Raw genomic sequence first — 14,805 nt, 5'->3', positions numbered from 1 at the left:
CAGTTTCATTTGGAATTGTGAGCTCTTCCCTGTCGAGCCCCCCTGGCTTTAATGCAGATGTTTGGTGTCAGACGGGGCTGGTTTCCCAGCGGTGGCACGCACCATTTCGCATGTGCGCAACAAATGGCAGCGCGAACCACGTCGCACCGATTCATGTCAGCCTTCAGAGAGGACAGGGACCTGCACCTCGCGTACGGGTAACAGATGTGTCCGCTATTGTCGGCAGAGATGTTTTTAAAGTGCACAGAAGAGGAGAAAGCAGAACAGAAATAGATAAAGCACATTACATTTATTTGCTATAGTCTTGTTACTATATTTGCTTATAGTTACACAAACCCATGGATGGGCACTGAGGGATATGATACGCCAGTAGGTAACAGTCGTTGATGTTCTCGGGTTCTCTGTAGTTTATATACCAATGATGCACCTTCGTCCATGAAATCACACGCACATACAGATTTAAAAAATGGCAAATGATAGCGTTCCATGACTCCGGACTGAGTTGTATTTGCTAATCAGAAATAGAAGTTTCCCTCCGAACGAAGTAATACTTGTTTACATAATGCGGTTTTATAAACGAAGTTCAACATTCGTCCAGGCAAGGCACTAAGTTGCTGTTTAATTAAAAATGCGATTTTAATGGAAAACGTTCAGGAGCTTCACTATTCGAATCACAGAATGGCACAAGAAGGAAGCAATTCGACCCATGGTGCCAGTGCCGGCTCTTTGGTAGAGCTATCCAATTAATCCCAGTCGCCTGCTCTTTCCCCAAAGTCCTATCATGTTTTTCCCTTCAAGGAGTTATCTGAGTCCCTTTTGAAAGTTACTACTGAATCTGCTTCCACCACCCTTTTCAGGCAGTACATTCCAGATCACAACAACAAGCTGTGTGAAAAAGTTTCCTCATGTCCTCTGTTTCTTTTGCCAAATCAGCTTAAATCTCTATCCTCTAGTTACCAACCAATCTGCTACTGAGAACAGTTTCTCCTTATTTACTCGATCAAAACCATTCATGATTTTGAACATCTTTATCAAATTTACTCTTAACCTTTTCTGCTCTAAGGAGAACAACACCAGCTTCTCCAGTCTTTTGACGTAACTGAAGTCCCTCATCCCAGGTAACATTCTAGTAAATCTCCTCTCCACCCTCTCCAAGGCCTTGACATCCTTCCTAAAGTGTGGTGCCCCAGAATTGAGCACACTACCCCAGCTGAGGCCTAACCAGTGTTTTATAACTTTCTTGCTTGTGTACTCTGTCTCTATTAATAAAGCCAAGGATCTCATATGCTTTTTTAACAAGACTTCTCAGCTTGTCCTGCCACCTTCAAAGATTTGAGTACATACACCCCCAGGTGTCTCTGTTCCTGTACCCCCTTTAAGATTGCATCATTTAGTTTATATTGCCTCTCCTCATTCTTCCTACCAAAATGTACCACCTCACACTTCTGTGTTAAATTTCATCTGCCATGTGTCTGCCTATTTCATCTATGTCCTCTTGAAGTCTATTACTATCCTTCTCATTGTTTACTGCATTTCTGAGTTTCGTATCATCTGCAAACTTTGAAATTATGCCCTGTATACCCAAGTACAGGTCATTAATATATATCAAAAAGAACAGTGGTCCCAACACCGACCCCTGGGGAACACCACTGTATACTTCCCTCCAGTCTGAAAAACAACCATTCACCGCTACTCTCTGCTTTCTGTCCCTTAGCCAATTTTGTATCCATGCTGCCACTGTCCCTTTAATCCCATGGGCTTTAATTTTGCTAACCAGTCTATTATGTGATACTTTGTCGAATGACTTTTGAAAGTCCATACACAGAACATCAACCACACTAACCTCATCAATCCTCTTCATTACTTCATCAAAGAACTCAATCAAGTTAGTTAAACATGATTTGCCTTTAACAGATCCGTGCAGACTTTCATTTATTAGCCCATAGTTTTCCAAATAATGTTCTCCCTGATTATTGTCTCTAAAAGTTTCCCCACCACTGACATTAGGCTGACTGGCCTGTAATTGTCAGGTTTATCCCTCTCCCCCTTTTTTAAACAGGGTGTAACATTTGCAATCCTCCAGTCCTCTGACACCACCCCGATATTCAAGGAGGATTGGAAGATTGTGGCCCGAGCCTCTGCATTTTCCATCCTTACTTCCCTCAGTAACCGAGCATACATCCTATCTGGACCGGGTGACTTTTCTACCAACCTTTTAATACATTCTCTTTTATCCTATCCAATATCACTACTGCCTCCTCCTTTAATGCTACACTGGTAGCATCCTCTTTAGTGAAGAAAGATACAAAGTACTCATTTAGTACCTCAGCCATGCCCTCTGCCTCCACGAGAAGATCTCCTTTTTTGGTTCCTAATTGGCCCCACACTTCCGTTGACTACCCTTCTACTATTTATTTGTTTATAAAAGACTTTAAGTTCCCTTTTACGTTCGCCACTAATCTATTCTCTCTTTGCCCCTCTTATTCCCCTTTTTAGATCTCCTCTGTACTTTTTATATTCAGTTTGGTTCTCCACTATATTATTAATCTTACAGTTGTCATAAGCCTCTTTTTTTCTGTTTCATTTTAATCTCTATATCTTCAGTCATCCAGGGAGCTCTAGCTTTGGATGCCCTCCCTTTCCCCCTCAGGAATGTATCTACTCTGTACGTGAACCATCTCCTCTTTGAAGGCCCCCCATTGTGCAATTACTGTTTTGCCTACCAATTTTTTACTCTGATCCACCTGCACAAGATCCCTTTTCAACTCACTGAAGTTAGCTCTCCTCCAGTTAAGTATTTTTTATGCTTGTCCTTTTTCATAACTATTTTAAAGCTGGTTATTATGACCACTGTTATTGCCACTATATCATTGTCCCATGTGGTGACTTGCGCCTGCAGCTCACCAACCTTATTTACCATGCTCCATGCATTTACGTACATGCACTCCAAACCCATCTGAGACTGCCTCGCATTTGATCCCGCCTATTTTTGAACTATTCGTTACTCTAGTGCTATTTGCCTCTCCCAGTCGTCTCTATGCACCTTGTTTCCCCACTCTAATGCTTCATCCTGGTGCCCACCCCCTGCCAAATTAGTTTAAACCCTCCTCCCGTAGTGCTAGTTAACCTTCCCGCAAGGACATTGGTCCCAGCTCTGTTGAAGTGCAACTTGTCAACCTTGAACAAGTCCCTCCTGCCCCAGAACTGGTCCCAATGCCCTAAGAATCTGGAGCACTCCCTCCTGCACCATTTCTCCAGCTACGCATGAACCTGTTTTATCCTACTATTCCTATACACACCAGTGCGTGGCACTGGGGGTAATCCAGAGGTTACAACCTTTTTGAGGTCCTGTCTTTTAACTCCCTCCCTAGCTCCTGAAACTCTGGCTGCAGGTCTTTAACCCTTTTCTTTCTTATGCCATTGGTTCCCAGATGGACCACGACTTCTGGCTGTTCCCCTCCTTCTCCCCCCCCCCCCCTCAAAATGTTCTGCACTCTCTCTCAGTGATGTCTTTTTACCCTGGCACCATAGAGGCAACACATCATGTCGGCGGTTGCAGAAACACTTGTCTATCCCCCTGACTATCGAATCCCATATGACCACTGCATTTCTACACTTTACTGCACCCCCCTGTGCAGTCATTTTCCCCACAGTGCCGTGGATGTGCGCTGGACTGCACTCCGCCAAGGTGTCATCACCCTCACTAGTCGGCTCATTATATAAATGGGGCTGGGTTGGCTTTGCTGAGCTCCAGGAGTAAACTTGAACTTCTGTAAATCTGCTCAGCGGGACCTGAGGAGCCTAAATAGCAGGAACAATTGGACTGTTTTGCATGAGAAACTGGCTGAGCCTAGTTACACTTTAAAGTCAGAAGATGAGCGAATGCTCCCATGATTTTAAAAATATATATTAAAAACAGTCATTCTGGGTAACTTTAGATACATTTTAACTTTGTAATTGATACATATTTAAAATTCATAAGAAAATGTCACACTTGGGTTTGTCCATATTTAGCGAATGAACTAAAGCATCAAACAATATTTGAATAGTCACGCTCTCCTTCACCAAGGCAGACAGCTCATATCTCCCTTCCACAACCCACCACCCCCCACCTTCCAGTTCAGAGGCTGTCTCTCTCTCTCTCTCGCCCTGATGATCCTCTCATTGGCCCTGAATTTCCGATCGGAGGCTTTGTGCGGGCGGATGCCTCCGATCAGAATAAATCTATGAACTTACCTGTTGGCTCCATAGGTCCCGAGGTTCGCGCGATCATGGGCCTCTGCTCTACGAAATGTGCAGAGGCCCAGGTATCCCAGAGGCGCAGGCAGTTCATAAGTGTCCCTGGGATCACATGGGCCATGGGGAACCAATCAAAGAAGGGAATCCCACTTCACACTTTTGACATCTGTACGCACAGAACTGTCAAAAGTATGAATGGGGATCACTTTAAAAAAAAAAGTAAAACATTAAATAAATTAACAAAAACACATATATTTAAAATTAATTAAAATGACATTAAATATTAAACAAATGTAAATTTTTGAGAATTTACGGGGCTAAAAATAAACTTACCTTTTTTAAAAGTATTTTTAAATTATAAATCAGTGAATTTTTTTTATTTACTCTTATGCTGGTAAATGCAGGCCTTACGCTGCTTTTACCAGGCGTGAGATATTGAAAGGTTTTCAGCGGGCGGAAGTTGTACAGAAAGCGGAATACTCCACCCGCAGAGGCCCATCTCCCGGCATGTGCTAAACCCGGCACTTGCGCGGCCCCTCCGGGTGAGTACACAACTCGTATGCACCCATGGGGGTCGGAAAATCCGGCCCATTATTTTCCTATATACTGCTCCTAATTGATGCTGCTGCTTCATTGTGGAATCCTGCAACTAGGAATTCCCACTTGTAGACTGTTACAACCAAACAGCAACCTTGGCTTTAACCTGCAGCCAGGTCTAGCAGCAAGACAATCATCGTGGTACAAAATATCAGCAATGTCTGTACCACATCCCTTGGGGCAACTGATTTGAGGATAAATGTTGGACAGATTTATGTACAGTGTCGACACCTAGCTTTGTTCCTGCTACTGTGAGGTGAACCCAATCTTGTCCTCGCTCATCCGCCAGGGTCCATTGAGGATGGTGATGAGGTGTGTAATTCTGACTAATTGCCTCCTCCCTATTTTTGGGGTGCTGGAGTCAATTCTAGCAAAGCTGCTGCCACCTGGCTGGAATCAGTTAGCTCGAAGCAGACTGAACTTGGGACATTCATGATCTGGTACCTGAGCTTTTCATTGGAGAAGCTTGCTAGATCATGGTGGGGAGTCTTTAATTTAATGGTTAGTCTTGTTTTGCAAGGTAGTTAAAAGAATATAATAAAATGTACAGTGACTTTTATTAAAAAGTTGAAGAATTGCAATAGGTAGTAAAAGTGGAAAATAATGGGTGAGTGTCCTCTGGAGTGATTTGGGACTGAGACAACAGGCAGATTTATAACTTTATAGTCAAGTGCTTTTGTAACCGCATGACTTCCCCTCTGCGTGACTTCCCCAAATGTATTTTCTTTTTGCACGGAGCACTGAAACATCAACATGAAATAAAAGTACTCCATATAAATGGAGAGGAACCATTTCAACATGTGGTGTAACATAGAAATTAACTGCCCAGTGAATGGAGCTATGCACCTCATCCAAGCACACATGCACAGTGTAGTAACATGTTAAAGTTTAACATGTACAACATTTCAGTACATTTTTCTGGTAGCGCCTAACTGAAAAGTTGGTGCATTTTTGTACACTGTAAAATAATTAGAAGCATGAATGAATGGCAGGTTATTTGTAACAGAAATACATCTAGACAGAGTTTAAGCGGGAATGCACTCAGATTCTTATTAGCTATGTGACACAACGGTGGTTTCACCCTTGGGACCTGGGTCGAAATCCAGCCAGACTGATAGGATGAAAGTTTCCTTTGTCTGCGGGCTGTAAGGATCTTGTGTGAAATAAAGTTGGGCAGTCCCAATCCAGTTCCTAATGGGCATATGCCTACAGCTCAAAACTATCCCTGATGTTACACTAATTGTCAACATCACTCCATGAGATCACAGGATGGCTGATGTTGGTAATAGAAAAAATGTCAGACTGATGCAGTACGTGGTACTCTTCCGAGGGTGGGTGGAGACCTGTTGTTGGGGTAGAGTGGAGGGCGCTTTGCTTTGCATTTGATTGTGCCATAGCTGACCTGGGAGTGTTTGATGCTAACACTGACACAGGTGCTTGAAATGGGAAGAGCTCCATTCTGCAGCTTTGATGAGTACCAGATGAAAAGATAGGAACTGCAGTACTTTATAACCTAGTCCAGCTTTGGTAAAGTGCACTTATGGTTTAGTTGATTCTTCTCTAAAAGTTGTATGGTGTGAAAATACCTCTTTTTAAACACCACATTTATACAGACAGTTTAATGTGTGGAAAATGATAGATCGAGATGGGTGTGGGATTCACAACTTCTTGTACATTGCAAGAGTAAAGCCTGCAGTTAGATTCATTCTTTAACCAAAGTCACTTAGAAATGTCAGTTATTTAGAATATGTGAGTAGGCCAATTGGTTTTCTTTATATTTTATTTTATTCTGTCTCTTCCAGTGTGGTCTAAAAATCCATATATCTAATGAGGTGCAATTCTGATGTAATTTGAAGGTGAAAATCGTGCTTCCCAATGTGATGTAGGATAAAGGCTATTGTGGACTTTTTGATGAATGGCCAAACAACTGGACTATGTTTACAGGAGCTGTACTATTACAAGGTTATGAGTTATTTTGCAAAGTTCATTAACTAGTATATCATTAATAGATGGCAGGATTCACCTGGGAACAAGAAAGACTCCATGGCCAATTATGTTATTGCGTTTGTGTCCTTGTAAAATGGTTTGTATGCACACTAACTCAAATTTGCGAGTATAAATTGGAATAAGGTGAGGATTTGACTGAAGACCACCCTAAAGGCAACAGCTGTCAGTCCACCGCTGTGAGATAGTCTCCCATTGTTCGCATGTCATACTAGCCCGAGTATAATGGGCAGCACGGTAGCATAGTGGTTAGCACTGTTGCCTCACAGCACCAGGGACCCGGGTTCAAATCCGGCCTCGGGTGACTGTCTGTGTGGAGTTTGCACATTCTCCCCGTGTTTGCGTGGGTTTCCTCCGGGTGCTCCGGTTTCCTCCCACAGTCCAAAGATGTGCGGGTTAGGTTGATTGGCTATGATAAAAAAAATTGACCCTTAGTGTTAGGGGGATTAAATATGTGGGGTTACGGGGATAGGGTGGGATATGTGTTGGTGTAGGGGTTACGGGGATCGGGTGGGATATGTGTCGGTGCAGGCTCGATGGGCCGAAATGGCCTCTATCTGCACTGTGGGGTTTCTGTGATTCTGTGATAACTAGTTCCTTTGTCACTGGGCAGTGTGTGACGCGGGGCCAGCAGTATAACGGGCCTGATAGCAAAATACTGCAGACGTTGGAAATCCGAAATAACAACAGAAAATGCTGGAAGGGTCAAACCCGAAACGTCAACTCAAATTTCTCTCCACGGATGTTGCCTGACTTGCTGAGTTTTTCCAGCATTTTCTGTTGTTATTTAGTATAACGGGCCTGCCAGTCTCACTCTCCAGTTGTAGGTCTGAGACTCCTGCTTGGGGTTAAATTGCACCCCCACTCCCACTTTTTCATCAATGTGAAGTGGCTCAGGTGTGTATTGGCACAGATGACAGTATAACTCGGGAATCGGGCCCCAATCTGACTAAAACCGAACAGTGAGACTCCTCTCTTGTTCCGGCCAGGTTAACCTAAATGGCCTACACTTTCTTGTGTTTCTCCGAGAGGCTATCACAACGTGGCCTGAGTTTGCTCTGGTACAGTATAACTCCAGTTCAACGTTAAGCTTCATTTTCCAAGTACCCAAGCTGTCTATCGGGCCACCTAGGAACTGTATTTATAACGTTTACTAAGTGGGGCCGAATGCCTCTTTCCTTAAAAAAAAACCCTCCCGTGGAGCAATGCACAAATAATGCACAGAGCTTCGTGGTCACTGACCTCAGTTGGCACAGCTTTGCTGTGACATTACACTCCACAAATACCGGTATCTGCAGTATAACGACAGCCTTCGGTTTCTGTGGTTAAAGCATCGTTCATCTTTCAATCGTACTTTTGAAAGTTCAGCGTTCTTTTTGTGAAATATTTTCATCAAACTTGATTAAAGGTAGTCAGGCCCAATTAAAGATATATTTGCAGGAAACCCTGAGAGTCCCTTTATTGTATTAATCAGGAGCCGCCCGTGTGGAAGTGGTTTTGTTGTCTGTACGGGGGAAGGTTTCAACCACTCGTGCTGTCCATGGCCTTGACCTTTTGCCCTATCTGCTCTTCATTGTGAACTGCGAAGATGAAATCTGAATTTATTGAGCTTAAGTGATTTTGTGCTATAAAAGCCTTATCGCTAGATGAGTATGACCAACTGCCTATTTCAGTAGGTAATCCCATTTCCTTCACAGAAAATAGATCTAAACTGCGTTTAGAAAGTTATCCAACATTTTTTAGTAATTTTCTTGATAAGTTCCTAAATAAATGTCATGTAAATATAACCGAATGATGATCAGCTCGGCTTGCTCTGTAACAGAGGCTGCATGTCTCCAATTCTCCAGAACAGTACAGGTGATTGCATATCTTAATCGATTAAGTAATAACTGGTTGTCTGGGACCTTCGACTCCGTTGAAGTCTAGCATTCTTGCAACATTTCTCAAAGGGTACCTCTAGCTGATTAAAGTACTTGGCTGTCGGTGACTTTGTGCTTTAATCGTCTCCTTGTTCCCAAACCAGCGCGTCTGGATTCCTGTTAGACTGCACATCCACGATGGGAGTAGGTTTCCGTGCAATGCACAAAATCACAACAGACTGAGCATGTGATTCCTCCCAAGCAATATCATTGGTCGCATCCAAATATGCCATACCAGTTATCTCAGGGTTACTTTTACGTTTTGTTGGATATACATGTTTTCAATTCTTTACATATTATAATACCGAAGTTACTCTCTTACGAAAGGTTGTAACAGAAGGATTGAGTACTATGGTGCCTCCTTTTCTATTGTACAGATAACTTGGCTTGCGATCTTGGCATTTATTCAACAAGACAATTTTGTTATATGATTCATTACACCATAATGGACTTATTAAGACATCTTTAACGTGTCAGTCCTGGAATAAGATTTAATAGGGGCATTTGACCAAAATCTTAACATTCTTGTGTCAATTTTTTTCCCTTCTATATTTCTTCAATTAAAAATACTCCTTCGGTATGTAGAAGCTCCCAACACATTATGCCCCCAGTACACAGGTCTGTCTGGTTTAGCGCGTCCGCTCGTAAGACTTCATCAGTGAAAACGTAAAGCTCGGAATGTGGAAATATTCGTATATCTAGTTCCAAGAAATTCTGGGTTACCCCACTAACTGAAGGAGAAAGCTCTTGGGGCTGTGGAAACTTGCGCGTTCTACAGTAGTTAGTCTGGGGCCACGGTATCCGGTGGCTTTAATGGCTACATGTGTAGTGTAACCGTACAGCACGAGCTTCAGCCAATCACAAGGAGGACCCAATCGTGTCTATCCGACAAAGTATTTACCCTTTGAACATCGCAAGGTACCTGTATATTTATTTCTTTATTGTTCCATTACAAACACTGAGATTGTGTAAAGTTACGAGCAAACGAATAGAAAACACATGTTAGAATGACTACTATCTTATTCCAGTAGCCAGATTGTTGGACAAAATGGATTGGCTCAACCTTGCTATAATTCTGTTGTGGGTGGAAGTAGTAATATAATAATAATATAATTATCGGTTAAATAATTGATATTGTTAGAAAGCTCTAAAATGCAAACAGCTGTAAGCAAAAGGAGATTCATACTGAATATTTTGGATTACTACTTTGGTATGACGGGAAAAGTTTATAATGGGATGTCCAGTTTGGCTCTCCAGTCGATGGCCTCCTGAGATGCCGAGTGGAGAAATTAGGTGCCTCCCACAACAGATATTTGCGGGCAGGTTGATGCGATGTGTTCCATGGTCTGGGACTCATGGCCACAGTCGCACGTCGGGTCGTCCCTCATCTTCCACTTGTGGAGCAGGATTAAATAACAGTTATAGTTAAGCATCAATAAAGCGATGCTCTAAATTAGTATTTACTTCAATGGATAATACATTCATAGGATACTGTTAACTAGTAGTTGGAGTGTATAAGGTCTCTTTGCGTGAAAAGTACACGGAAGTCAAATCTGTCTGAAAATTTCCAAAAGTTTGATGTTGTGGGAAAAATGGATTGTAACAAATAGGCTGGTTTTCCATGGTAGCACGACTTGAGGTTGGGACAATAAAATCAGATGAGTAATATCCACAAATTGAGCTTCCAAGTTTAATCTTTAGGTGCCTGTTACCTCATTTAGGTGCAGTAATTGATTCATATTGTATCTAAATATTTACGGATTTATTTTGAAATGAACACACTACAGGATTGAGCTTGGGCAGTATACTGGTTCCAATATGATTTGAGTGCATTCTGAAGTACTCTTGCTCCCTGAGCATGGCACATCGAAATATTTTAGCCTGAACTGAGAAGTAAATGCCATCCCGTCTATTAGTTTCTTTCTTGTTGAAAACAGTGTAGTGTTTTAAGAATATTTAGAGAAATCGCTCGGATTCCGAGATGACACATTCACTCTGCACTTGGATTGGCACGGCGGCGGGAGGGGAGGACATTTCCTCTGTGCGCTATATGTAATGAAATCGTAAACCCGTGTCTGAGTTTACCATTTGTTGCTACACTTCGTTCACATCCAAAAGAAGTGAGCTTTCTAACTCAAGCATTTGCATTTGTTGTAAAGTCTAGCGAAGTAGCGTCGTGGCCAAAACCTGAACACTAATTTGATGAATTAACGGTAGTTGTATGTAGGTATAAATTAAATATATAATTAGTTTACAAGGCAGGCCCAAAAATATGAAATTATGATATTGATTTATTTTAAAATATGTATCTGTTTAAAAAACATTTATCTGCTGCCGCAACCCTCACCCATGCTTTGGTTACCTCCAGACTAAACTATTCTGCTGGCCTCCCATCTTTCACCCTCCACAAATTCGAGCTCATCCAAATCTCTGCTACCCATATTCTAACCTGCAACAAGTCCCACTCACCCATCACCCCTGTGCCCGCTGACCTGCATTGGGTCCCTGTCCAGCGTTACCTTGAATTTAATATTCTCATCCTTGCGTTCAAATCCACCCATGGCCTCGCCCCTCCCTATACTCTGGATTCCTGCACATCCTTCACTTTCTTCAACCCCACCATCGGCAGACATGCCTTGAGAGCTGAAGCTCTGAAATCCCCCCCCCCCCCCCCCCAAACCTCTCGGTCTTCACATCTCTCTCTCCTCGTTTGAGACCCTCCTTAAAACTTGCATCTTCGCTTTCAGTCACCTGCCCTCATATATCCTTTGGTTAGGTGTCAATTTCTGACTTATTCCGATCCTGTGAAGCGCCTTTGATCGTTTTCCTGCGTTAAACGCGCTGTATAGATGTAAGTGGTTGTTGTAAAGAACAAGCTTGAGTATTTGAAACAGAAAACTAATTTTCAGTAGGGAATCAATGGGATGTTTCTAAAAGGAACAAATCGCGATCCTATATTTGAAACTGGAGTTGTTGCATTAACATATGAATTTAAAGTACTGCCGCTTGGTTTTGTTTGCTTTGATTCCAATATTCCAGAGAACTGCAATTTAGAGAACCGATCAAAAATAAGGAGCTATTTGGGGGTTAACTTTTTGAAATCGGCGGACGTGGCTGTATTATCTGCACGTTTTCTGTCATTAATGAGGGATCTTTTTGCTAACTAACTGTCCACCAGGATGTTGTTGTGCAATATAAACAGCCCGACACCTCCGGTCGCAAAGTTCTCATCTAAACCGATAAAGCAACATCGCGTAGGAAATAACAACAGCAAATGTTGGAAGCACTCAGCAGGTCAGGCAGCATCGAGGAGAGAGGAACAAACTCTCCAATGATGCTGCCTGACCCGCCGAGTGTTTCCAGCATTTTCTGTTGTTATTTCAGATTCCCAACATCCGCAGTATTTTGCTATTCTACCGTGTAGGAAAGATATTCGTGTCATATATTGGTAGTAATTCTTCACAACAATGCTTTGAGAATGCCTTTCCTTCTGTGCTTGTGAATGACTAAATGATTAAAATGGACTAGCATGGAGTTCACATCTGAGACACAATGCACAGCAGCTACAAAGCCATGTAGCCTGAATCTCACTCAACAGATAGTGACATTGACCCTATTGGGCGATTGAGCATCACTCGGCACCAAGTTACTCCAAAAAAAAACCCAAAATGAATCCTTTTTTAGTATAAATCAGTCCGAAGTGCTCCGTTCTTTCACTTTCCCTTGTTTGGGGCGGTGTTTGTTTTGAAATGAGTCTTGTAGCGGGGTCAGCACACGGCACCTTTGCTGGAGTACATCTCGTTATGAGAGAGCGGGCAGGCTTTAGCTTTTTTAATGTGGGGCTTGGGGGGGTGGGGGAGAGAGTGCCGAAATTCTGCTCCGGGTGGCTGGTGAGTTGAAGGCGGGGGCTGTTAGCGGCTGCGCGGCCGTCCTCAGCCTGCCCTGGGCGAGCCGGCTGATGGATGAGTTGTTAATGTAACCCAGCACCTCTCGACTCGGGGCGCCGCTTCTTCATCAGCTCGGGCTCTTTGAGTTATTGCCTGGAGTGGACTCGCATGGCAATTCAGTGGGAAGATAGCACAGGTGCATCCAGAAGGAGAGTGTAACAGGGACGGGAGGCAGAGCGGCATTGCCTGGGGTAGTCTCACACGAGCGGCCTTTATTGTACGCAACTCTCTTTACAACCAACACTTGCAACAATACAGCGTCCTCTACCCGTCCCGTCCCCCAGGGCAGCGCTTCTACTTCGGGCCGCTCCTGGTAACTAACCCTCCTTCACTGTAGCGCCGCTCAACGCCGTTTTGTTTCTTGTGAGTTCACATCCTCTTCGGATGATCATTTTCACTTCTGATTCAATAGCCTCCGCTTATGGCCTGAGGATTTTACAGTGCATGTCTAACGGTCTAAAGCGCCGCCAGGACGCAATGTACTTAACACGGGGAGACAAAAGCTGATTGTCAAAATATATTCGATGTAACAATAGTGAGACAAGATAAAACATACGCATACACCGAAGGCACATTCTGTCTCGCCACTGTCTGTCTCGCTAAACAACAAAGGGGAAACAGTTGAGTAAAATTCACCATTGGGAAAATGCTGTTGGCATGACTCGACCGAAGCAAAGGCAGCGGCTATTACATGGGAGTACGCTTTAGTTTCACTCTATGTAAAAATGGATATTCACTTTTCCCCCGCTTAAAAATACGAGTTTGTGCACTTTAAAAGCCCCGAGACGAGGTTCCCCCAAGGGGTGACTCACCGTAGCAGGGTATCAAGGCGCCGTTGTGGCTGGCTTCTTGAATCTTGTTGTTTTGCGCCGGAGACTTGGCCGTCCTGCCAGCGCTCTGCATATAGAGATATTTGTTAAAGGCGCTGTCGCCGGTGGGGTTTTGAACGCTGGTGTCCAATGGCTCACATTCCTGCTGGAAGGGGGTCCTCGACTTGTCACCATAACTTTGGCCTTTGTTGGCCAGGAAGTTGGGGCCGAACTTGTCACTCGGTTGGAATGTTCTGAAAGGAGAGTCCTGATGCTCTCTCCCCTGCGGAGCTGGGTTATAATATGAATCCATACTCGCTATATCGCAATAAGACACGCAAGTCTCCCCGTTCATTCCTAAAAATAAGTTTCGAGTACTTTAAAAAAAAAGGGATCTGGCGGGCTCGCAGCAGGGAACTGGCTTGCGAACGATTCGGAACCGCAGAGCTTAGAGGGGAGCCGACTTGAACTGGAGTCCTATTGTGGGTTTTTTCTTGAGAGGCAGGGGCTTGCAGATGTAACAACTCACTATATCCCAGACCTCAGCGTCTCCCACCTCTTCCCCCCCCAATTAATATGTAGATCAGATAAATGGGGAGGTCAGATCTCCTCACAAAACACTTCAAAAGAAGGGACAATTAAACACATGACAGTAATGTAATTAGGAGATGAATATATATCTGTTCTTATCTTAAAATCCAACCGGGGCCAATTTAATGGGCACGCTGTGCTTGATTTGCAACGCCCTTGTTGAGTACTGGCTTTGTCTGAACATTGCAGCCTAGTTACATTTTATGATCCTTTATAAAACGGTAAAATTACACACAAAAGACCCGCATAAGAGAACACGGCAATGGTATTTAGTTTAATTCTGTAAAAAGTTGTCGTTTTTTCTTCGGTGTTTAATAGTGAAACGATCTGAACAGGAGATTGACTTGAATACGACTCACATATTACAACGAATTTGACAGCAAGAGTAATCGTCTTCAATCAAATTAAAAATTGCTAAAATGAAATGGGAATATTTTTCTCACCTCGCCATTCTACTCGACCAAACATTTTGTAACAGCTACTTTCAATGATTGCCAACATCAAATGTCGCAACTGCTCTAACGGTAAATCATTTCAGCAAAATGCTACTTTTGTTAATGCTCCCTGGTCACGTCTAAGTGTTTCTCGGTTGCAATATACTGTATCTCCCTTTGAAACTCTTCGAGGAACCGGTTCAAACTCTGGTTGCCGGACCGCGACAATGGGAGAACTTGCCTGCTCATCACTTTAAAAAAAAAA

At 43.2% G+C, this 14,805-nt stretch overlaps 1 protein-coding gene across 1 annotated transcript in view; it reads right to left on the bottom strand.

The window, feature by feature from the left end:
• The window catches only part of LOC147107070 (homeobox protein aristaless-like 4), a 37,710-nt gene extending 23,695 nt beyond the window's left edge, over positions 1 to 14,015 (bottom strand). The window contains exon 1 of the mRNA XM_086008107.1: positions 13,519 to 14,015. Within this exon, the coding sequence (XP_085864233.1) occupies positions 13,519 to 13,870 (352 nt within the window). The 5' untranslated portion in view covers positions 13,871 to 14,015. The remainder of the gene's footprint in view (positions 1 to 13,518) is intronic.
• Between the last annotated feature and the right edge of the window lie 790 nt (positions 14,016 to 14,805).

This window comes from Somniosus microcephalus, chromosome 15, assembly GCF_052327205.1.
Source record: "Somniosus microcephalus isolate GS21.2 chromosome 15, FLI_Smic_1.0, whole genome shotgun sequence".
Classification (NCBI taxonomy): domain Eukaryota; kingdom Metazoa; phylum Chordata; class Chondrichthyes; order Squaliformes; family Somniosidae; genus Somniosus; species Somniosus microcephalus.
This window is presented reverse-complemented; position numbering and strand designations above follow the sequence as displayed.